Source organism: Macaca nemestrina, chromosome 2 (genome assembly GCF_043159975.1).
Source record: "Macaca nemestrina isolate mMacNem1 chromosome 2, mMacNem.hap1, whole genome shotgun sequence".
Taxonomy (NCBI): Eukaryota; Metazoa; Chordata; class Mammalia; order Primates; family Cercopithecidae; genus Macaca; species Macaca nemestrina.
The window spans coordinates 100,919,590-100,943,779 of NC_092126.1; the positions used below are offsets into that span (position 1 = coordinate 100,919,590).

Below are 24,190 nucleotides of genomic sequence, written 5' to 3' on the forward strand. Positions count from 1 at the left end.
TCCAGGCCTCCATCCCTGATTTTAGCTTCTCACCCAATTCTTTTGCCTCTCATCTCACTTTGCTCTTTAGTGTGTTTAACTGAATTCAGGTCTCCTCCCGGTGCTAACTCAACACCAGGCAAGACCTTGCCTCCCCCTTCCTTCTTGTCCTCTTCCTGCCCTGTCTCTGTGCCTGCCCCCCACCCCACTGTAAGCTGACAAGTCCCACAGTAACAGAAAGTTCCGTCTAGAAAAAGATGTCCATGTTCACTGTAGATGATGGTCCATTGTAATGGACCAATGTCCGTTGCTTTCAGGAAGCATTCAGTAGAATCCAGAGTTGCAAATATTAGACCACTGCCTAGAATTCACCATAATGTAACCCAAAGGTTTAGACATTATATAAGTTATAGCCTGTCAGAGTTTAATGAAATTTAAGAACCATTTTGTCCAACCTCCTCTTTTTATTGAAATGCAAAGACAGTATTTTAGCCAAGATCACACAGTTTGTGGTAGAACCTGGTCTTATAACCCCTACCCAAGGGTTCCTCCCACATTCTCACACATGCCTGACATGTATATGATGAACACCATTTACTTAGGGCAGTGCCCCCCAAATCATAGGATGTTCACCACTAAGTGTTACACTTGATAATTTTAGATGGTTCATGAGGTTATTGTGGGCGATACGTGGACACAGCACTGAACAACATTGACCCTAACAGTGACCCTTTCTGCCTTAGTCAGTTTAGTCATCTATAACAAATTACCCTGGGCTGGGTGGTTTAAACAACAGACATGTATTTCTCATAGTTCTTAAGGTTGAGAAGTTCAAGGTCAAGGTCCCAGCAGATTCAGTTCCTGGCCAGAGCTCTCTTCCTGATTTATAAATAACACCTTCTCTATGTGTGCCCATCTGGCTTTTCCTTGGTGTATGTGCATGGACAGAGAGAGAGAGATCTTTGTGTTCTCTTCTGAGTGCACTAATTCCATCATGAAGGCCTCACCCTCATGACCTCATCTAAACCTGATTACCTTCCAACGACCCCACCTCCACATACCATCACATAGAGGGTTAGGCCTTCCACATATTAATTTGAGGAGTGGCAGGTGGGGGAGACACAAACATTCAGCTCATAAAACTTTTCAACTGTCTTCTAATCCTAGCCACACGGATCAGGAGAACATTTCCAATCCTGCTAACATATCTTTAACACTTCTCTATCACCAGCGAATCTCCCTTTTCAGCAAAGATGGGGTAGACCTTAGGCTCAAAGGCTTCCACAGGCAACAGAATTCAACATTGCTCTGTTTTCATTGTATTCATTTTTACAACTACCTTCTCTTTTTGGCAAGTGATCCTGGATTCCCATCTATGATAGTGATATAAATTGTTCTTTTAAAATAATCTTTAAACTAAAAGAGTAAGACAATAATAATATGAAGCAAATATCCCAGGTGATGTAATTTGCAGATGTGGCAGAAACTGAAAAGATGGGATGTGAGTGAAACTTAGTAAGTCCCAGTTTAAGAGTGTAAACGCATCACTTCCTAAAGAGAGCCTCAGTGACTGAACAGGAGCAGCAGGTCTCTGGCCAGAGTATGTATCAGGCTTGGTTTTACTGTTAAGACTGTGCCTTTGGCCTGATAGTCAGAAAGCTATGCATAAAACATAAAGCTTATCATGCAAATGAGCTTCCAGAGGTCATAAACTGCAGAAAATGGAAGAGAACAGTTTAAGTTTGGAATGCCTGCTGATGCCAGATACCACTTCCTTTTTCCCTAGTATGAATTCAGCGTGATCTTTGATACAAGCCACCTGTCTGGCGAAGAGGAAGTTCTCAGCTTCATTGTTACTGCTCAGAGGTAAGGGGGGTTTAAACACTTTTTTCAAAGATAAGAGATTTATGGGACCAGGAAAGGACGTGTCCTGGTTATGCTTTGATGAATCCCAGGATGCTGAGGAGGAAGAAATGGTTACTCGGTGATAAAGCCTCGAGCCACTAAGTGGAATTGGATCTCTTGGGGATGGTGGTTGCCTAGTGCTGCTCGCATAGCCACCACTGCAGACTGAGCTGAGAGGAACTGGGCATCAGCCACTCCGAGGTGATGATTCTACAGCTGAGGAGAGACAGGCCCAGGGTGGTGAGGCTTTAGTCCAAGGTCAGTTCCCACTCGGCTGTGTATTTCCCAGATCAGACAGATGTCCTCTGCAAATTGTCAGACTGGGCCCGCTGCTGCTTTTGGACATGGCGCTGTATCCCTTGATGGAGTGGGCAGGGCACCTGCAGCCTGAGGGCCTGGCCAGGCCTGTTGACAGAGGTCCCAAGAGATGCTACTCAAGAGCGGGCTTAACCTGGAAGCCAAGTGGACGGATAGGAAAGGGGATCGTGGGGTGTCAGCTTCTCCCCTCAGGAGCATGTGCCTGCCCCTCTCCAGGATAGCCACAGGTGCCTGTGAGGGCCTCTGGGGAGTTACCAGATGCCTTCTCCAGGGCAGATCCACCATGCCTTGAAGCAGCATCTAGGTAGCACTTGGCTGGCGGCTCCGGTGGAGGGAGGGGCGTTCAGGTGGGCGAACAGAGAGACACAAGCTTTGATTGGGGTGATGATTGGACACCCAAGGCAACCTTTTCATTTTCACTTGGAAATGATCTTAAACTTAACAGAAGTGTTACAAGAATAGTGCAAGGAATTCCTATATACCCTTTACTGAGATTCACCCAGTGTTAACATTTTGCCTCATCTGTTTTATCATCCTCTTTCTATATAATTTTTTTTCTTAGCCATGTGAAAGTTGCAGAAATCATGCCTCTTGATTCATAAATACTTCAGTGTGCATTCCCAAGAATGAGGCTATTCTCTTAAGAAACTAATATAGTTATCACATTCAGGAAATTGAATACTGACACTATGCTATTAGCTAATCTGCAGTTTATGTTCTGATTATGCCAATTATCCCAATAATGTCTTTTTAGCCCCTTCTTTTTACTGGTCCACAAGACTTAGTTATTTTCTATTCACACTATTTTCAAGATCACATAATTTACATTCACGTAAAACATGACTATGAGCTAATAGAAACTTATGCAAAGCATAGAGAGGGTAGATTTCATTCCCATTGCATAAAATCCAGAAGGGCTTCAGTCAGGAGGTAGCATTTAAACAGAGGAGTCTGCTTTCAGGCTGAAGCAACATGAACACGGCAGTGAGGCTGTCCATGGGGCAAGAAGCCCTGTTACACCTATGTAGGTGGTGGGTACGGGGTGTACTGGGGGTTTGTGCACCTTCTCAGAAGGATGGGGAACACACAAGCACAGTGGGAGGCAGGGCTGAAAGAGGAACCTGGGCTAGACCATGGGGGACAAAGGTCACCTAGAAAATCTGAACTATATCCTGATGGCACTGAGGAGCCACTGAAAGTTTTTGAAAAGGGGAGTGGCACAGTGCAACACCTTGACCCCAGAGCATGAGGCTGATGAATTTGATGAGGGGCAGCAGATGCCCATTCAAACCTGAAAATTCTCATTCTCTTGCCATTTCTTGGATCCACAGAACACTCGCCTTTGCTGGGCAGACCCATCAGCGTACTCTCTTGGTCCTTCCACACCTGAGGCAGCCCGTGTGCCTGGAAAGGAATGTGACATGGAAGAGATTTCCCTTGTCTTAAAAGAAGACACTTCCTGCCTCCACCTCATTCAGGGCTAATCATAACAGTCAGAGAGGGCAGGGAGCCAGTATTGCAATCGTGAAAGGTTCATTTGTTAGAATAACATGTCCACACAGCAGCAGTGCTTCGTTTTTGGATGCATATTAGAATCACCTGGGGAGCTTTCAAAAATATCGATGCCTGATCTACCCCCAGAGACCTTGACCCTTCCTCTGCCTGGGGTGAGACCTGGGCAATGGAGTGTTCAAAAGAGCTCACCAAATGATTCTAATGAGCAGCCAAGGCTAAGAACCACTGTTTATAATCCCTTACTCTGTGCCGGGCACATTTTCACTCAGCAAATATTTATTGTGTACCTTCTATTTACCAGGTTCAGTCCTAAATGCTGGGCACAGGAGAAAATGACAGTAACCTACTCAATTCAAGAACAACCCCATGTACATTAACAGTGCTACATAGCTTCAGGAAGCCCTAGGATCTGTAGCTTCGATAATATAAAAATTTCTAATTTCTTAAATCACAAATGTTAAGATAACGATATTATCTTTTAAACACACACCAGAATATTTCAGACACTCATTTCTTTTCAGGCATTGGTGAAGATATGGTCTGACTGCCCCAGAGGGCACCCACACACAGCACTTGACTCCCTGCTATGATGGAAAGACCCTTAAAGCCCCTTATCTTGAAAACTACAGTTAAAATCTCAGTCGTTCCTTTCTTCCGTCACCACCCTTTGAAGGGCTCTTTGCCTGCTTGTAGATTTAGGGGGACATACCGTTGAGACTGAGCAGTTTCTCGAGACCTATCCTCTCAGCAGCCACCAGCCTGGCTTTTGCAGACCACTGGAAAGTATCCCAGCTCATGAGCTTTTGGAATGACGGGAAGCCTTTTGATGTGTGGCGTCTTTATCTCAACTTTTCAACTTAGCTCTTTCTGGAGCAGTCACACGATGACAGATGAGACGGTTGGGCCTAAGCTGGCCAAACAAAGGGCAGGGCAAGACCTGGCAGGATGCTGGGGTGGGGGCGGGAGCAGGCCAGGATGGTGTCAACCCATCCACAGGGGAGTCGCCTTTGGCCTGCCCACAGCAGTGATCCCAAGGCTTTTGTCACCCCTTGGGAAAGGAAGGACAAGGAAGTCAGGCTGTGTGGGCACCTGATCCTGCTGCTTTTGCAAACTATGACTGCCCATGAGGGACTGATGTCACCCCATGTAGGAAGACAGATGAGGAGCCAGGGCAGAGACTGGCCCTGTGGGGTCAGCGTCACACAGCACCATTGTTTCAGAACAATAGGAGGGAGAAGGAGAGGGGATGTGAGAGCTATTTAAGTGCTGTTGCCATTCAGCACTTGCTGGGTGAGAGAGGAAGGCAGTGGGGCAGGGCTGGGAGGGGACAGAGAGAGGGCACAGAGCAGACAGGAACTCAGCAGATGTTCAGGGAACGGCATGGTGGGGAACTGTCAGGATGAGCTGAGCCCAGCCTCAGCAGGTCTGGGGGACTCTTTTGTTCTGCCCATACAGGGTAAACTTGGGAACCAACTGTGAATGTAGGTTCAAGAGCATGTACCAAGAGCCACGCATTTTCCCAAGGAATAATGATCACAATTCCTATTAGAAATTTAGTAAAGTAATAAAGGGAAACTAGATCTCTCTCCTCCTCCTGTTCCTTCTCATCCCTTCTTCTTTTGCTCCTCCTCCTTCTTGCCCCCAAATCTGGCATCAGGCGTGGGAGTCACAGCTGAGAGAGCCCGGGTTTCAAATCTGACTGGGCTGATTAGAATCTCAGCTCTGATTTGCAGGGGGCCTTGGGCAGTTACCCAACCTATCTGAGCTGCTCCTCACCCGTCAAAGGTGGGTGCTCCATCTCCCTCTGGGGTTGCTCTGAGGTCTCAGTGGGGCCATACTGAGAAATGCCTGGCATAGTGCCTGGCACATAGTAGCCACTTAACAGCATCAGTTCCCTCATGTTCACCTTTCCAGAATGATCTCACAAGAATCCCCCTTCTGTGCTTTCTCACCCAGAGTGGGAGGCCTTATGTGGATGCATATTAGAATCACCTGGGGAGCTTTAAAAACTATCAATGCCTGATCTACCCCCATAGACCTGCTATAGCCAAGGTCTATGGCAAGAGCTTCCGTGATGTTTACAGTGGTCAGTTTGGTCAGGGCCTCTTTCCTGGGCTTGGCTGTTCATGGATGATGGGTGGTCCCTTCAGGTGAGACATAGCTGCTGAAGTCTAGCAACCCCTTCCTGGCTGCAGTGGACCAACTTCATTGGTCCATTGTTCATGGAACAGGTACTTATAGAAGTAGCACACACAGTGGGTGCCATGCCTATAACCCCTCAACCCTCACCCTTTCCAAACTATCCGCAAACCGGGCAGATTCCGGCTCCCAGCACCAGCCACCCTTGCTGAGGCTTTCTCTGGCCAGAGCCCACTCACTTGCCTGACAGGCAGGTGCCAGGGGTTTCATTCCATCCCACCCCCACCCCCAGCACAGCAGCAGCTCCTCTCAGGAGTCAGTGGATAAAGGCCTGGCTCCCATGCCCTCAGCTAGGAAGACTGACTCTGCCTCACAGAGTCCCCAGGAGACTGGGCCCTGGCTCTGACAGCACGACCCTCCTGCATGGCTTGCCTTTATTGTCTTCTTTCCTTCGCTGTCGCCCTTCTCCACTCTCCACTCCTACTGGCGTTTCCTGGGGCCACCTCCCGAATAAACTACTTACGATCACGTCTTTGTGTGGAACGCAGCCAAGACAATAGAATGCCCTTGATAGATATGTACAGGGACGAGAAACAGACTGAGGACAATGAGGTGCCACCTGCCCCTGGCGAATGTAGAGATTCAGCTGTAAAGTAGAACAGAGAAAGCCCACTGCCAGATAGTTAGTGTTGGCCAGCGTTCATTCATTCTCCTCTCCCTGCACAGTGGCAACATGGAGCGCTCTGAATCCCTGCATGACAACACCCTCGTGCTGATGGTGCCGCTGATGCACGAGGTGGACACATCCATCACCGGGTGAGTAGCCTGGTCCTGGGTTGCCACAACACAGGGGTGCCCTCCAGTGGAACACTGTGCTTCTCATATTTGCATGTGTAGACAGCCAGGAGCCAGGGACTGTGCCACCTCCACTTCCTCCCAGCCTTGAAAAGCAGGATGAAGCTTTAACTGCAGTAACTCATACCCTCCTCCTTCCTTATTTTCTCCTCTGTCCCACTTACCCACCCACCTGTTAGATAACCTGAGAAGTCTGGTGACAAGTTTAAGCCCCATAATTTCTTTGAACATTCCATATACCTTTATATGCATATATTCCCATCCACCCCTAGTCCCTCCAGAATGCCGTATGGTAACAGGCAGCATGGATCCTGGGATGAAAATCTCAGCTGGAAGCTGCTGGGCCAGAGGCTACCACCAGATGTGTCTCCAGTCCTGGCTCACAGGAGGACCGCTTTCTGATTAGCTCCACAGTCAGCGCTGGCTTTGCTTGTTTCTGTTAACTCCCTCTGCAGAGCCAGAGGTGGCTCTTCAGGATGTCTATAATGGTCTGGAATGGGCAGGGAACCATCCCAATGGCCACACCATCTGTCTGGGTGAAGTCCACAGCCATTCAGTGCCGCTGGCATTGTTGGAAAGCAGGACCCTGGGCTGCAGTCTGTGGAGACCTGAAACAACCCAGGTCAGTTTTCAGCCAAAGCCCTGGCCTGGAAAAATGAGAACTCAGTTTCTTTCCAGCTTCAGAAAACAGAACGCATACCTCTTTGATAGTGGAAAAAAGATTTACACAATTAGTTTAGATCAGATGAGGACCTACTGAACCCTTGACCCAAATGCAAACTGAACTTTCTGGAGGTTCACAGTTTCTCGTTTTTCGGTTTTCAAGTGCTTGTGGGTCGCAGTCTTGACTAGCAGTGGAAATGCTGATCCCTTGCAGGGAGAGCCATCCCTGCACTAGCCCACACTGCTGGGAGCCAGTGGAATGAGTCTCCAAGCATTCCTGCTCCTGAGCTCTTGGCATTTTTGGTCATGTTTTTTAAACATGAGGCACTGGTGGAATATATTTGCAAATTAGCATATTTTTGCCTCTGTTCACAGCTCTATTTTTAACTGTATCATTTATTTACTTGTCTCATCAAAGGCACAGCAAGAATATACCCAGAACCAAGCCCTATCCTTGGGGACAAAGAGAAAACATTCTCCCCACCACCCCCAGACACTTGATCATGTAATCAGGCCTTAGAGGATCTTGCTGGGAGATGTTAACAGCTCCTGATGAAGCCATCCGTTAAACAAATGAGTCAACCTCTGATCTCTCCAGGAATCTAAAACAGTTCTTGTCATTTGGTAATGCTGGGAACTCACTACCTTACTAAAATAATGCACTAAATGTTGAAAATGGATGAGTTGTTGTCTATTTGGACTTAGTCTCAAAAATCTTCCGTTGTTGTGTTTAGGTAAGTGAGTGGCCTCCAGCATCTAGAACTCAATATTTGTCTGGGAGTGTCAGTCTGAGCTTTGTTTCTTCTCAGGGATGTGTTCATATAAGTAACATTGAAAGCATTGCTGCAAATTGAGCTTGAATTCTTCTCACCTCTTATGTAGCCTCTGAAATCCAAGGGAAAATGCTGTAAATGAATGGACTCAGCTTTCAAATGCCTAACTTCTAGTCATCTTGGCAGGCTGACAAATTTAAGTTTTTAAAGTGAATTTGTCATAGAGTGGGGTTTAGGATGCCAAATATATAATTCATTTACATTTATTTTTTAAAAGCTTATGATCATCTTCTTCAACCTATAAAACATTTTTTGAATGACAAAACAGAAAATGTATACTTTTATAATCCAGTTTTTAAAAAATCAAAGCCATGATAATCTTGTCATTTCAGAAAGGTAGTCCCAGTGCATATTTCTCCATGCAGTTTATTGACGTAACCTAGGATGAGAAGACACTACTATTCATGCCTTATCAGAAAGCATAGCCTGGCTATGTCTGTTCATGGGAGAGAGAAGTAACAGCCCCAGCAGGGAAGCACTGGGTACAAGACACTGGATTAAATGGAGACAAATGTTTGCTTCCCAGAATGGCAGTGATCACGGGTGCTTGACTGTGGGTGGGGATGACAGATTTCATGCTTTCCTCTTTCAGAATCATGTCTCCAACCTCCTTTGTGTATGGTGAGTCCGTGGATGCAGCCAACTTCATTCAGCTGGATGACCTGGAGTGTCACTTTCAGCCCATCAATATCACCCTTCAGGTACCCACTCCTGGAGACCTCCTCTGTCCCTGGGGCTAATGGAAGGGCACGTGGGATGTCTCTCCTACAGAGGGCTAGGCTCTTGTCGGGAGAAACCTTTCTGTGGTTGGCTCCTGTGGTGTATGTGTGATCTGTAACCACACACAGAATGAATCCCTTCCATGCCTGGTACTCTACTGTGCAGGCCCCTCTGCTTTTCAGGACTTGGAAGGAAAGGTCCACATTATGAACACCAGTTTTCCCCAAGAAGTCCTTTGCGTGGTGGAGGCCTCAGCCAATGTCCTAGCCCAGATGGCCCCATGAGGACCCCTTTCTGTTCTCCATCATTCCCCACCTTCTGGGCAGGGCTGCCTCAGAGGATTTGGATTTGCTTTGTCCCTTCCTTCTGAGATTTTCTTGCCAACTCATCCAGGAGTCTCCTCCTCCCACAGGGGAACAGACTTTTAGAAGGGCAGTTTTGTGAGAGCAGAGCAGTGTGAGCCCCTGTGAGCCCCCTCAGGAGGCACGCTGCTCCCTCACTGAGCCGTGGCTGGCTCACCCGGGCACACAGGCATCGTTTCCAGCAGGTCCACTTGGTGTAGACTGTGGACATCGTGAAGGACACTGTTTCTTCTTTTAGTTGGGGATCAGCAAACTTTTTCTGAAAAGAGCCATGGGGTAGTTTAGGCTTTGTGGGCCATTCGGCCTCTGCAGCATCTATTCAACCATACTTCTGTAGTGCAAAGGCAGCCATAGATACCACAGAAATGAAACTTTAGTTCCTTATAGACAATGAAATTTGAATTTCATATAATGTTCACGTCATGAAATGTAGGCCCAAACAAGAGGGGATGTGCTGAAGGTCCCAGAGCTGGGAGAAGCTGGGCTGGGGCCAAGACCTGGCGGCACTGGCTGAGCCCTGTGTGGGTGAAATGAAGGAGATGGGCCCAGCTCACCCATAGGACACTGCAGTCCATATCTCCTCACTCTCTGGTTCTACCTCCCAGAACTCTTCTCTGCCTCTTGGCATCCTTCCCCATGGAGAGATGGTTTCCCACTCTGGCATTCACTGCTGTGGCTAAATAACAATTATTTTCTTGCCTTGTGGCCTCTCCTAGGTGGACTTAGGGGATGACAAATAATGACAGGGTGAGGGTCTAGAGAATGTGGCAGTAAAACATTTGTGGGCTCTGACAAACAATGGTCTTCCTCTCTCCAGAGTATTCTCCCAGCAACAGACCCCAAAACCATGATGCATAACACATGTCCCCAACTCACAGAGGATGTGCCTTCTGACCAGCTAAGCCTCCGCTGTCACACCCCGCCCTTGATTTACAGGGGAGAAAGGGAAGGATGGGGTTAGAGCTTGCTTTTGAGACAGTAGAGTGATTGCTGTGAACAGGACCTCTGCATTTCTGAATTGCTTCTCAGTGATTTTATTTTTCTCCTTTGCTTTTCATAATTGGGTAGGAAATAGATAAAGACCAGATGGGTTTATTTCATTTTAGTTGTTTATACTCTTTCCTACTCTTATAGTTTTGGGGGTATCTTGCAATTAAAAATGTATTTAGAAGGGTTCAAGTAATACAGACCATGTAATGAAGAGGGTATGAGTGTTGAAAGAAGGAAAAGAAGAACAGGGGTTGCACAGAAGATACCAAATGTTCTTATCACCCTCTGGGGAAAAAAAGAAAGAAAGAAATCTGAGGGTATGCAGTTTATCCTTCCAGTTGTTTCTCTGAAGGTGATTTTTACAGGGAGCTTAAACTTTGGTATTCAGGCAAATAGTTTTCTTCACATCTGACCTGAAATAGGACTCAGGCTAGAGAATCCAGCCCTGGGGAATGAGTGATTGGCATGTCCCTTAGATAAACTCCTCCATGATCCATTGCCTGAGGAAGTGCACAGCATTCAATCCAGGGTTGAGAGACTTGGGTCTTGAAAGATTAATAGTGTGTGCCTTTGATTAGAAGGAGATCCTTCTGTGTTAGCAAAGCCCACATTTTCCTTGAGAATTGTCTGACTACTTATTTATTGGTATAATGGTTGTTATTGTGGTTGTCCTGCAGGAAGGTCACTAACCAGGTTGGCAGTGACCAGAAGGTGAAAATACTGTGGGAGGCAGCCAAGAATATGGAGAAAATGTTTCTATATTTCCTTATTCCAGTAATATTGTTCCTGAAGGAGAACATAAGACTTTCCATATGAACAGATTTTTCTGTGCTTTTAAAAATCGGTTATTCAACAGGGTACATAATTGTTTAAAGGCTCCACTGCCATTGCACACAGGAAAAAGGCAGAGATACTAGTCTTGGGCCTGCTTTCTACGTTTCATCACAGTTTTCAAACAGAGACATATTAATTCGTCGACAATTGAGAGGCTTTTTTTGGCATCAAAATTTAAAGCATTTCCCCAAACAATGGCCAAAAATAATGCAGATATTGCACATGAACATTTTCAGAGAATCCAATATAAAGACATTTGTTAAAAATAAAGATGGTGATGCAAGCTTTCCTATCCTCCTGGCTCTGATGAGTGAAATAGTGTAAATCAGCATCTTTTTCTTCATTGCTTACCCCCATTCATGCTTGAATTGGGATTTCCCAGACATGCCAGTAGGTTTCTTTTTAATTCTGTGCACTCATGTTTCATTTCAAATTAGTTATTTCAGCTATGGTCAGATATTCCTTCCTCTTCTATGTCTTCAGGTTGTTTTGGTGAATATTGTTCATTTTTGAATCAGGAGTTGGCAACAACCACTCATCTGCTCTATCAGTTTTTATCTATTTATTCTTTGAAGCGGAACCAACTATTGCAGAAAACCAAAGACACAGTTTTCTAGGGAAGAGCTGCCTGGAGCTAGATCTTCATACATCCTGTCATGTGTGAAGACCTGGTAAGATTTCTGGCTTTTTGTTGGCTCTGCCCTTCTGACCTCAACTTCAGAGTTGCAGATTCCCTGGATTCTCTCTCTAGTCCCCAGGCCACCAAGCAGCATGTCATTCCTTCCTCTCTCCTACTCATCCTTTTTAAACATTTAGTTTTAAATTGACAAATAAAACTTATATCTTTTATTCATCTTTTTAAAAATAATATCTTTATTGAGATATGATTATATACCTTAAAGTTCACCCATTTAAAACATACAATTCAATAATTTTAATATGTTTACACAATTGTGAAACCATCATCATCATCTAGTTGTAGAATATTTTAAAATTTTTTTTGTTTTAATTTTTGTGGGTATATGGTAGGTGTATATATTTATGGGGTACATGAGATGTTTTGATACAGGCATGCAGTACATAATCATCATGTAAAATGGGGGTATCCATCCCCTCAAGAAATCCTTTGTGTTTCAAACAATCCAATTATACTCTCTTAGTTACTTTAAAATGTACTATTAAATTATTATTGACTATAGTCACCGTATTGTGCTATCAAATATCAGGTCTTATTCTTTCAATTTTTTTAATCCATTAACCATCCCCACCTCCCCCCGCCACAGCCATCCCCCCATTACCCTTCTCAGCCTCTAGTTAGCATCCCTCTGCTCTCTATCTCCAGGAGTTCAATTGTTTTGGTTTTGAGTTCAATTGTTTGGGTTCAATTTTGTTTGATTTTCACAAATAAGAACATGTGATGTTTCTCTTTCTATTCCTGGCTTGCTTCTTTCCTTTTTTTTTTTTTTTTTTTTTTTGAGACAGTGTCTCGCTGTCACTCAGGCTACTGGGGTACAGTGGTGCAGTCTCGGCTCATTGCAGCCTCAACCTCCTGGGCTCAAGCAATCCTCCCACCTCAGCCCCCTGAGTAGCTGGGACTAAAAGGAGACACCACCACACCTGGCTAATGTTTTAGATATGGGGTTTCGTCATGTTGCCCAGCTGGTCTCGAACTCCTGGCCTCAAGCAATCTGCCTGCCTCAGCCTCCCAAGGCTTATTTCACTTAGCATAATGACCTCCAGTTCCATCCTTGTTGCAAAATTTTAGAACATTTTGATCCCCCCCCCAAAAGAAATTCCAGCCTTTTGAACAGAACCGCCATCTTCCAGTAATTCGCCGAAATGCCGCACCCAAAGGGAAAGAGGAGAGGCACCTGACATATGTTCTCTAGGCTTTTTAGAAAACATGGAGTTGTTTTCTTTGGCCGCATATATGCGAATCTATAAGGTGATATTGTAGACATCAAGGGAATGGGTACTGTTCCAAAAGGAATGCTCTGCAAGTATTACCATGGCGAAACTGAAAGAGTCTACAGTGTTACCCAGCATACTGTTGGCATTGTTGTAAACACAAGTTAAGGGCAAGATTCTTGTCAAGAGAATTAATGTGCATATTGAGCACATTAAGCACTCTAAGAGCCAAGATCGCTTCCTGAAACGTGTGAAGGAAAATGATCAGAAAAAGAAGGAAACTGGCCAGGCACAGTAGCTCACGTCTGTAATCCCAACACTTTGGGAGGCAGATGCAGGCGGATCACCTGAGGTCAGGAGTTCGAGACCAACCTGGCCAACATGGTGAAACCCCATCTCTACTAAAATACAAAAATTAGCCGGGCATGGTAGTAGGCACCTGTAATCCCAGCTACTCAGGAGGCTGAGGCATGGAGAATTGCTTGAACCCAGGAGGCAGAAGATGCAGTGAACCAAGATCAGGCCACTGCACTCCAGCCTGGGCAACAGAGCGAGACTCTATCTTGGGGAAAAAAAAAAAAAAAAAGAAGGAAGCCAAAGAGAAAGATACCTCAGTCCAACTGAAGCGCAAGCCTGCACCACCCAGAGAAGCACACTTTGTGAGAACCAGTGGGAAGGAGCCTGAACTGTATAAATTCATGGCATAATAGGTGTTAAAAAAATGAAAGACCTCTGGACTGTTAAAAAAAAAAAAAAAAAGAAGAAGAAGAAGAAGAAAAAGAAATTCCAAACCCATTGACATAGCTTCTTGTATTAATTTCCTGTTGCTGCTATAAAAAATTACTACAATATTTGTGGCTTAAAACAACACAAATTTATTATCTTACAGTTCTGAAGAAAAGAAGTCCAAAATGGGCCTTGCCAGGCCCAGTGTTGGGGCTGGTGTTCTTGCCAGAAGCACCAGGGGAAAATCCACTTCCTGCCTTTTCCAGCCTCTAAGGGCTGCCTGCATTCTTTGGCTCATGGCCCCCTTCCATCTTCAAAGCCAGCAATGGCTGGCCAAGTCTTAGGATCTCTTTCTGATCTGACTTTTGCCTCTTCCCTATATAAGCACCCTTATGAGTACAATGTGCTCACCTGGATAATCCAAGATAACCTCTTTATTTTAAGGTCACCTGATTAGCAACCTTAATTCCCCCTGGCCACATAACATTCACAGGTTCCACAGATGAGAACATGGACATCTTCGGGGGGGCCTGTCATTGCTGCCTTTCCTACTCCCTATTCTTCCTGCTCCCCAGTCCTGGGCAACCGCTAATCTACTTTCTGTCTCTAGAGATCTGCTCACCTTTTTTATTCCTCTGCATATTCTGTTTCTTCCTCAAGTTTCATGTTCAGCTTTTTCTCTCCCTCCTTGCTCTTATTGGTCTCTGTGACCTCCATCTTTTTCCTCATTTCTCAGGAAATGATTGACTTCTGAAGACAGAAAATGGAGAAATGCTAGGGAAGACAAGAGAGACAAAGCTTTATAGAACCAAATGCTGAGACAGAGGGAGACAGAAGAGGGGTGCAGTTGTGCAAGGGATGAGCTGCAGATTGCCTGGAAACCAAATCAGCTGGCTAGTGTAGTAAAAACAGCTCTCTCTGTATATTCAATCACTTGGTTTTGGGATGACGCACTTGGTCCTTAAGGGCCTCAGTTACCTCAAACTGGCAAAGGAAAGAGGTTGGACCAGATCAGTGGGTCTCAAGGGGTGGTTCCTGGACCAGCAACATCAGCATCTCCTGGGACCATGTTATAAATGTGAATCTGCCAGCCCCACCCTAGACCTACTGAGTCAGAAACTCTGGGCGTGACCCCTACTCCATACCCCCCACAACCAATGTGTGTTTTAACAAGTCCCTCAGATGATTCTGATGTTATGCTAACGTTTGAGAACCACTGGACTAGATTATGATGTCTGAGTTTTCACCAGGTGTGATAGTCTATGAGTAAATTCCTATGCGTGTAAAAAGAAAAATAATTTTTAGCAGGAAGAAGACAGTAAAATGTTGAAAGGGAATATGGTAATTTCAAAGTTTGGAATTTTTAGATACATGTTAGAAGTGTTTCTATTTTGTTGAAATTTCCTGTCTGAAATTTTCAGTAGTTCACTTTACTTCAAGTCGTGACCTTCTAGATCCGAACCTTAGAGTTTCTGTATGTGATTTCAAAGAACCTTAGAATGTATATTGCATGACAGGAAATGGAGGTCTGCTGTCTTCCACTGAGACTTGCTGTGTGTGTTCCACACCCACAGGTCTACAACACTGGCCCGAGCACCCTTCCAGGGTCATCTGTCAGCATCTCTTTCCCTAATCGACTCTCATCTGGTGGTGCAGAGATGTTTCATGTCCAGGAAATGGTGGTGAGTTCTCCATTTGTTTTCACTATTGCTTTCAACTTTGAGCCAGCCCATTCAAACTTTGTATTCCACCCTACCCTGACATCCACCCCAAGGGCTCAGAAAATTTAACTCATTCTATCCTTTGGAGACCTTATCTGGAGAGGCCAGGGGACCTATGATACCTGAATTTCTACATTGAGACTATTTGGTTAATGCCATAAGAAGACCTCTTTGGGGACAGGGAAGGGTTGATTACGAACCATCTCCTGGGATGGACTTCGCTGGCTCTGGGAACCCCCAGCAGCTGTCTGCAGTTGCATGTGTCTGAATGCACTTTGCTGAGTGCATTTTGCACAGGGAAAATGCCTTCAGTCCATGTGGAGAGGCTCGTAAAAGCATTGCTCTCTATAGGGGCACATGGAGGACATTCAGCCAAAGGGACAGTTTCTCCATAGATAGCTTGAAAATCGGGGCAGCAAGGCCCATAGCAGGTGACACATCTGAGCCCAGAGTTGAAGAGGACACAGCCCACAGGGTGGAGGTTCAGAAAATATTGTGTGATGGTGACAATAGTTTCTGGCATTGCTGCCCTCTAGGTCATGTGGGCTGAAAACCAGTTGCATGTGAATGTTGAATGTGGAACAGGTCAATCCTCCCGAAATGCTGACTCAGTTGTTAATATCCCTCATGATGTTCCATTCCAGTTCCACAGCATCCCCTTGTCTGTGGGCTCTGCTGACCCAGCAGAAGAAAGCCGCCAGTGTTGTGTACCTATGATGTACTGTGGTTGGAACTTAGCATGAGGTGAAAAAACCACACAGGCTCCTGGCTACCCTCTTAAATATTATTAGCCATACTGACCACGCCACCGTTTCCCCAGCAGCTAGGAGTGCTCTCTTCCTCAAGCATGCTTTCTGAGTTGTTCACATGAACATATACAGTGTTGCAGAGATACTTTTTTTTCCTATGGGCAAAATCATCTATTGACCAAAACAAGACATTTAAGTCACTCAGATTCTGAAGGTACCCCAAAACCAAGGATACCCCTTTTCCTCTTAACTGATCATTGAGCCAAGGAAAAGCCACTGGAAGGGATTTTGGCTCACACTAACAAATAGCTGACTTGCATGGAAGGCATTAGAAGTGGTTTCCTGAAGACCTGGAGAACTGCCTGGCTATCGGTCTGGCTGAGTGGACCCTCAGATACCCAAGTGGTGTGAGCTGGCTGCACTCTGTTCTTTGGGCCTGAGAAACAAATCCTTTGGATTTTCAAAACTATATTTAGAATTTTCATAAAGTCTGTAACAGAATTCCTAAGATGGCCAAGTCTCCATCTGGATAGCCCAGCCTGTGATCAAAGGCTGTGGGCATCTTCATGGTATGGAAAAGTAAATGCACTGGCACATCTCACTAAGCAAGTAGGAAAGCTCAAACGATCACCACTGAGTCCAGAATGACAACAAGAGTAGAAACATAAAAGCGAGTGCATGAGGTGCTGTAGTGAAGAGGCAAGAGTCCCCAGATACTTGTTTCAGTATCTGGGGCTGGCACACCCTCTGCCTTCAAGCCCCCAGCGAGGGCCTCCTGTGGCTCCTCCCCTCCCTTGCTCAGCAGGGCCTGAGAATGCTCACTGGGTCAGGTGTGACTCAGAGCTCGTGATGGTTTCCACTTTGGCCTTCTGGGACTTTGAATGGAGCAGGGCTTTCATTCTGGGGATTTGGGTGGCTTGGTGCAAGTGAAATTCAGTCCTATTAGGAGAAACCAGCACTCATTCTCTGTACTGCAGTAGGAGGTGACCCTTTGGCCTAGTGGCATTCCCTCCCCACCCCCACTCTCAGCCACCACCACTCCCCAGCCTCCAACAGGCTACCGAGCAGCTGGGCACCAGCTGGGCATGTTAAGCCGACTGAAGCAGAAACGGATTATAGGAATGGAGGGAAGGCTCATCTGTCATTCCTCTCCACACCCTTGGGACCCTCATATGGTTTCTCCCTCTTTAACAGTGCCCTTGGCATCTGTATTGCCTGTGATTATCATCCATAGAGCATACTGAGGGTGGGCTTACTGGCCCTGTGGGCTTTGGGCTGTCACCCTACCTGTGGACCCACGTGTGGCATAGTTTTCTGACTGTTGGTTCAGAATTCATTTAGAAGTCTCTGGGGCTGCTTCTTGGGTCCCTGGGCAGGACCAACCTGCCTCTAGCTTTCACCAAAGAGTCTTTTGTGTTTGCCCAAAGGATTTCTTGAGGTCCAGCTGTCTGTAAGTGGAGAGTGTCTGGCTTATATATGGGAGGTTTTTATGGGGAGCCTAATGAAGTGTAACCACTCCAAACTCCCAGCCTTGGCTCGTGATCTTCTTTCCTTGTAGCAAATGTCTCTGAGCCCCTCTGCTGTGCTTGTATTTAACTTAAAAACAGAGCCACAGTGGTGGCCTGAGGAAAGACTATCAATTTCCACTGCTTCCCACCCACTGGGGTTGTGTGGACCCTGCTCTGACTTCCCACAGCACAGAAAAAAAAGGAAACAGGTCACTGTGGACCTAGTGTCTGTCCATCAGGAAGCCAGATTGTAATGATCATGAAAATAATAGAGGGGAAGAGTGGCAGACCTTTCTAGTCTATCTAAAATAGCAAAATTACCAATAACAAATCATTCTTGATTTGTTCACAAACACTGACTCAGCAAGCACCTATTACATGCCAGGCTCCAAGAAGAGGAATAAGTCCCATGTCTGCCCCAGAATTCACTGTCTTGCAGGAAACAGATACATAAAATACCATTGTAATACCATATAACAAATACAATAATGGACGCATGCCCAGGCCCAAGGATGCTACAAAGGTTCAGTGCTTCACAAAGGAAGCTCTTCAAGTCAGGGCTTAGAGGATATGGAGTTCACCAAGAGAACAGGTGAAGAGGAAAACATTCCAGATAGAGGAACAGTCACCATGTGTGAGTGTATGATGAGTATCTGCTGTGTTGGGAGCTACACCTAGTTCTCCATTCTGTTTGCCTAGCTCTTATACAAATATGCAAGAGTAGGTGTTCTGTGTGCCTTCTGCAGATGTGCAGAGATAGATATTTTGGCAGAATGACAGAGAGTACTAAACCACAGTCATTTCCTCTGACAGTTTGTAAATTAATCACTCCTCTTGGGTACATCGTGTGTGTGCTGTAGACCTGAACCTTCCTATCTGCTGACTTAGGCATGGAGAAGGCCAAGCTCCCTGTTTGATACTAGAGTCTAACTATATGTCATGGACATTGTCAGCAAACCACCCTTGGCCTGCTGCAATGAGCAGTAGCTATTGACCTCCCTAGCTTACTTTTTTGCTTCTATTGGACAGTCATTCTAAACAACTCACCTGATTTCCAGGAATAAAATAGAGTGAGCCAGACAGCTTGTGGGAGGCAGGCTGTGGCCACTTGCTCCTTAGAGATTTCGTTTTGAAGTGAAGATATATCTTCTTCTCAGTTTTTCAGAACTGACTTGAAAAATTGAACCGCTTCACTTTATTGCCCTTCTTCTGCAGAGGCGAGCCATGTAGCATAGCCCCTGAGTGCAGGTCTAAGATTGCATCAAGATAACACATCTGTCACAAACTTCATGGCTCATGAAGGGAAGAGGGGAGTGGTCTTTCCAAAGTTAAGTTTGACTCACAATGCCTGAAGGTTCAAGGGAAGAGATGGGAGCTTTATCTCAGACTGCAAGCTTCACTTGATGGAGCTAAAAACCTGTATTTGTGAGCGGCTTTCTCACACTGGAGGAGACAGCTTTGGGATTTGGCTCTTGTTAATATGCAAAAAGGGAAAAAGTTAGAAATGATAGCTAACAGGGAGTGAAGGGCTAGAACTTTTATTCCAGGTGAAAGTACTGGGTTTTTCAAAGAACTCTAGTGTTAGTCTAGAAGAGATATAAAATAAATGTCATACCATTCTTTCCTCCTCCTGTAAAACCAATTGAAAATATTGGCCTCTCTGGCTTGTTCTGTTCGTGCCATGGGGCAGTGATTCTAAAGAACTGACGTGATTTCCAGGAGGACATAAAATTGTAGGGATGAATGATAATTTTCTAAGGGGTTACATCAATGTCTTTGCCATAGGGTACCATTAGGATATTGATTTCAATATGACATGAATACCAGCATCTGTTAGAATATTCCAGGTCGGTGCCAGGACTCATATTTTAGTAAATTGTAAAATTGTCCCTCCCCATGCACGTACACTAGACAGGGCTACCCAGGATGTACGATGGGTATCCCACAATGAGTCAGTTGATATGGGAACTTCAATTAATTTATAGTGGGGCTGTTCATATCCCTATGAAGAAAATATGCACCTGATATATCACTGACCATAACAGGAGCTTAAAATTAGACATAAATAGAGGAATGAATTGTTTTCCCCAAGGATGACCTGGAGGAACTTCCTAAGTTGGGGCCATCAAATCAGTCGATATAATCCAAGGCTAAAGAGGGAAGAAAGTACTCCTGAATAACTGACCCTCCCCCCAAAAAATGAATACCATTTATTGCTGTCCCAACACTTTAATAGCCTTTTTCATGTGCTGTCAAATTTAATCCTTATGGCACATCCATAAGGTAAGGTCATTATCCCAAGTTGAGGAACCAAGCCTCAAAGATTTGCCCAATCTGACACAGCTTCTAAAAAATAGAGCTGGGTTTGTAACCAGGTCTGTCTGACTCCAAGGTTCACGTGCTTCCCATTGTGCTGAATTGCACACTGCTCCTGAAAATGCTGCCCGCTACCTAATCACCAGAAGCAGGCTCAGTCAATAGGACAGCCAGATGATGAGTAGACCTCCAAGAATCACCCACCAGAGGAGGAGCATCAACCAGGGTAGAGAGGCAGCAACTGCAATCAAAATAACTAATACCAGAGGGTGCAGTAACAAGGCCAACAGAAGGCTTCTCAATAAGCAAGACTGATGTCTTCAGAGCAATGCAAAAAGACAGTGTTTCCATGAAACAGAATAAACTGGAGATTTGTAAATTCAAAATTGTGATCATTCAAATGAAACCTCAGTATGAGCCATACAGTAGAATAAATATAAAAGAATAAAGCAATGGAAGAAACTTGGATTTTCTGGGAATGTATTGCAAGAAGAACAAAAAAGCCAGTTAAACTTATTCCTTTTCTAAATAGCAATCTGGAATGAAAATATCAGATGATCATAATATAAGAGTTAGAAGTCAAGAGAGCTGGAAATGAAAGCAAGTCAAGATTCTTGTCTTGGTGGGACAAGTTTAAGTACCACTTAACTCAAGGCTTTTGTAAAATAAATATTTAAATATATAAAATTTTAAGGGCAACAAAAAACAATTGAAGACATCCAAACCACTAAAGAAGAAGAACTTAAAACATAATAAAATTCAAAACAATCCAAAAGGAAAGAATTTATGAAGAAAAAAAAGTATGTATAATAAGATGGAAGTAATAAACCTAATTATTTCAATAATCAAAATAATAATGAATGGATTAAATGCCCTAGTGAAAGACCCTCTCAGATTAGAATTTTAAAAATCCAAGCACCAAATAACTTCTAAGAAATACACCTTCGAAGTTACCCAGAATGTAAGGCATTCAAAAAAAAAAAAAAAAAAAAAGGGGGCAAATGTTAACCCAAAGAAATCAAGTATAGCAATATTAACAGCAAATGAAGTATAATTAAAGCCCAAAACCCACAAACATTAAACAGGGCAAAAGAAAATATATTTCAGAGTGTTAAAGATTTAGTCCACTAAGAATTTGTAACATAAATGAAATTTTATGTAACCAATGACATAGCTTTAAACATAGAAAGACATAGAAACACAAAAAGAAATTGACACATTCACAGTCATTGCAAGAAAATTTATGGCTTTCCCCTCAAAAATCATCACACAAGTAGGAGTAAAATAATGAGTATTTGAATAATGCAACTAGAGTTGTGATCACTTATATAGAGACCAAGACAGAATGAGTCAGAATGTCTGATTTTCATTACTGCTCCCTTGTTTACCAGCTATGGCAACCTTGAGGAAGTCACCTAAACTCCCCAATCTTATTTTCCTCGTCTGTAAAATGAGCTAATAGTAGTGCCTATCTCACATTGTAAGGACTGAAGAAACTGATTTATATAGAGTAATTAACAGAGATCCTAACAGAAAGGAATGCACATTCTTTTCAGATGTGAACATCTACAAATTATTCAATGTACAACAACACAAAAATAAGTATCAATAGAATTTTAAAAGTCAAAGCGGTAGAAGCCACAGTCTCTGACCACAATGCAATAAACTTGGAAGTCAAAAACAAAAGGTTAGGCAAGCAAACAACTGAAAACAAATCCACTTGGGAAGTTTTAAACACCATTTAAATGAACTTTTTAGATAAAAAAGAAATCAAAGTTGAAGGGACAAACAAATTAGAAGTGAACAACAGTGAGCAGTTGTCCATGTCAAAACCAATGGGATTTAGCCAAACCAGCACAGAGGAAAATGCCACTACTTACCTGTGGAAAACAGGGGAGACTGAAAACAAGTGAACTAAATTGACAACATAAAAACTAGACAAGGGACAATGAAATAAACCCAACTCGAAGAACGTAAAATGAAGGTATTATTAAATACAAAGCATATCCTGAAATAGAAAAAATAATAATAATAACAACAAAAGTATTCCACATTAGCAAAATCAAAAGCTATTTTTTGGTCCAAAAAAATAGACAAACCTACAGCAAGCTTCAACAAGAAATAAAGAAGAGTGATGATGCCAAAAAACAACACTAGAAATACTTTTTAAAGAAGTACCATACTTGTATGAAGATTTAAAAATTATAACATGTTCTGAGCTGGGCACGGTTGGCTCACACCTGTAATCCCAGCACTTTGGGAGGCTAAGGCAAGAAGATCCTTGAGCCTAGGAGTTCAAGACCAGCCTAGACAAGGAAGTAAGACCTTGTCTCCACAAAAAATAAAAAACAAATTAGTCAGGCATGGTGGCACAAGCCTGTGGTTCCAGCTACTTGGGAGGCTGAGGTGGGAGGATCCCTTCAGCCCAGGAGGTCAAGGCTGCTGTGAGCCATGTTCACGCCAGTGTATTCCAGCCAGGATGACAGACCCTGTCTCAAAACAAACAAACAAAAAACAACAAAATATCTTTTTATAATTTTATTCACACAAAGATAAAATCTTAAGAAAATATGCATGAGGTTAAAAAAAAAAAGTCCAACTAGACTGATTATCTTAGAAAAAAAATGTAAAAGTAGACAAAGACCTATACCTTAAAAAAATCACAGACCCAGATAGCTATATAGGCAGGTTCTAGTAAGCTTTCAAGGAATGGATAATTCCTATGTTACATAAGCTGTTCCAGAGAGTAGAAAAAGATAAAGCAACTCATTCTAGAAAACTAACATAACCCTGGTACAGAAACCAGAAATGGAGAGCGGGCACATTCACACAAAAATAGGAAGCAGTGAGCCAAACCCATTTTGAAGACAGATAGAAAAGTTCCAAATAAATTGCAAATTGATTCCTATTAGAAGAATAATATATTCTGGGTAAAATAGGATGAAATCCAGGAATGCTAAGTTGGTTCTCCATGAGGAAACTGTTTAATATAACTCATTATATATTATTATTAATATTAAAAGGATTAAATGAAAAATAACCAAATGATAATCTTGATAAGGGCTTCTAAAAAGTGAAAAATTAAATTCAACATTTATTTATGATATTTTATTACATTTCCAGTAAGGAGGGCATAGAAGGAGACTTCCTTAACTTGACAAAGACCCTTTGCCAGAAACCTATAGGAAACTTGAAGCTAAGTGAGGAACAAGCATGAGTCACTGCTCGTGTCTCTTCAGTTTAGTTGTGTTGGAGGCCTTAATAAAAAGAAATGATAGCCTTTATTCTAAAATATATATATATATATATCCCTATTGTAAAAATTGTTATTGTCTCCCTAAAAAAAAATCCAAGAGAATCAACTGATTGGCTGTGAGGACTTGTGAATACAGAAGGTAAAAGCTGAAGCTGACTGTAAACTGCCTGATCTTCAAATACTTTCCCCAGAAGACACACAGACACAATACAGCCTCTGATCAGTCATTGGCTGATCACTAAGCTGTGCTGATCCAGGACAACCCATACAAAAGCAGGCTTAAAAATAAAAACAAGTGATAAGTATGTGTATATATGTATATATGCAATATGTATTTTGCCAGCAGAAACATCAGAGGCTGCACACCCCAGGAAAAACAAGACTCCCAAGAGTTTGTCCAGGCAAGTCACTAAAGAAACAAAAAAAGTAACAACTACCCCGAAATGGGAGGGGTAAGAATCCAGAATTGCTACAATATATTATCTAAAATGTCCGATTTAAATACACACACAGACACTGTATATATCATATATATTTCTCATGTGCTGTACAGGAAGAAAAAAAAACAGTTAATAAAAACTGTCTCTGAGGAACCCAGATGTTGGATTTAACAGACTTCAAAGCAGCTATTAAAAATGTTTAAAGAACTAAAATCAGTTTAAATAAAGTATGACAGCAATGATTCATCAAATAGAGAATATCAGTAATAATATCGATGAATAAATTAAAATAAGTGGAAATTAAATAAATGAATAATAAAATAGATGGAAATTATAAGAAGAACCAAGAGGAAATTCTGGAATTGAAAGTAAAACATGGGCCAAGCATGGTGGCTCACACCTGTAATCCCAGCACTTTGAGAGGCTGAGTTGGGCATATCACCTGAGGTCAGG

At 43.5% G+C, this 24,190-nt stretch overlaps 1 protein-coding gene across 2 annotated transcripts in view; it reads left to right on the forward strand.

Annotated features, from left to right (window-relative positions):
* Positions 1 to 24,190, forward strand: part of LOC105480186 (integrin subunit alpha 9) — a 387,973-nt gene that overhangs the window by 297,388 nt on the left and 66,395 nt on the right. For both annotated transcript variants that reach the window (XM_071091443.1, XM_071091444.1), the window contains 4 exons: positions 1,766 to 1,845; positions 6,583 to 6,672; positions 8,800 to 8,908; positions 15,322 to 15,429. In XM_071091443.1, the coding sequence (XP_070947544.1) occupies positions 1,766 to 1,845; positions 6,583 to 6,672; positions 8,800 to 8,908; positions 15,322 to 15,429 (387 nt within the window). The remainder of the gene's footprint in view (positions 1 to 1,765; positions 1,846 to 6,582; positions 6,673 to 8,799; positions 8,909 to 15,321; positions 15,430 to 24,190) is intronic.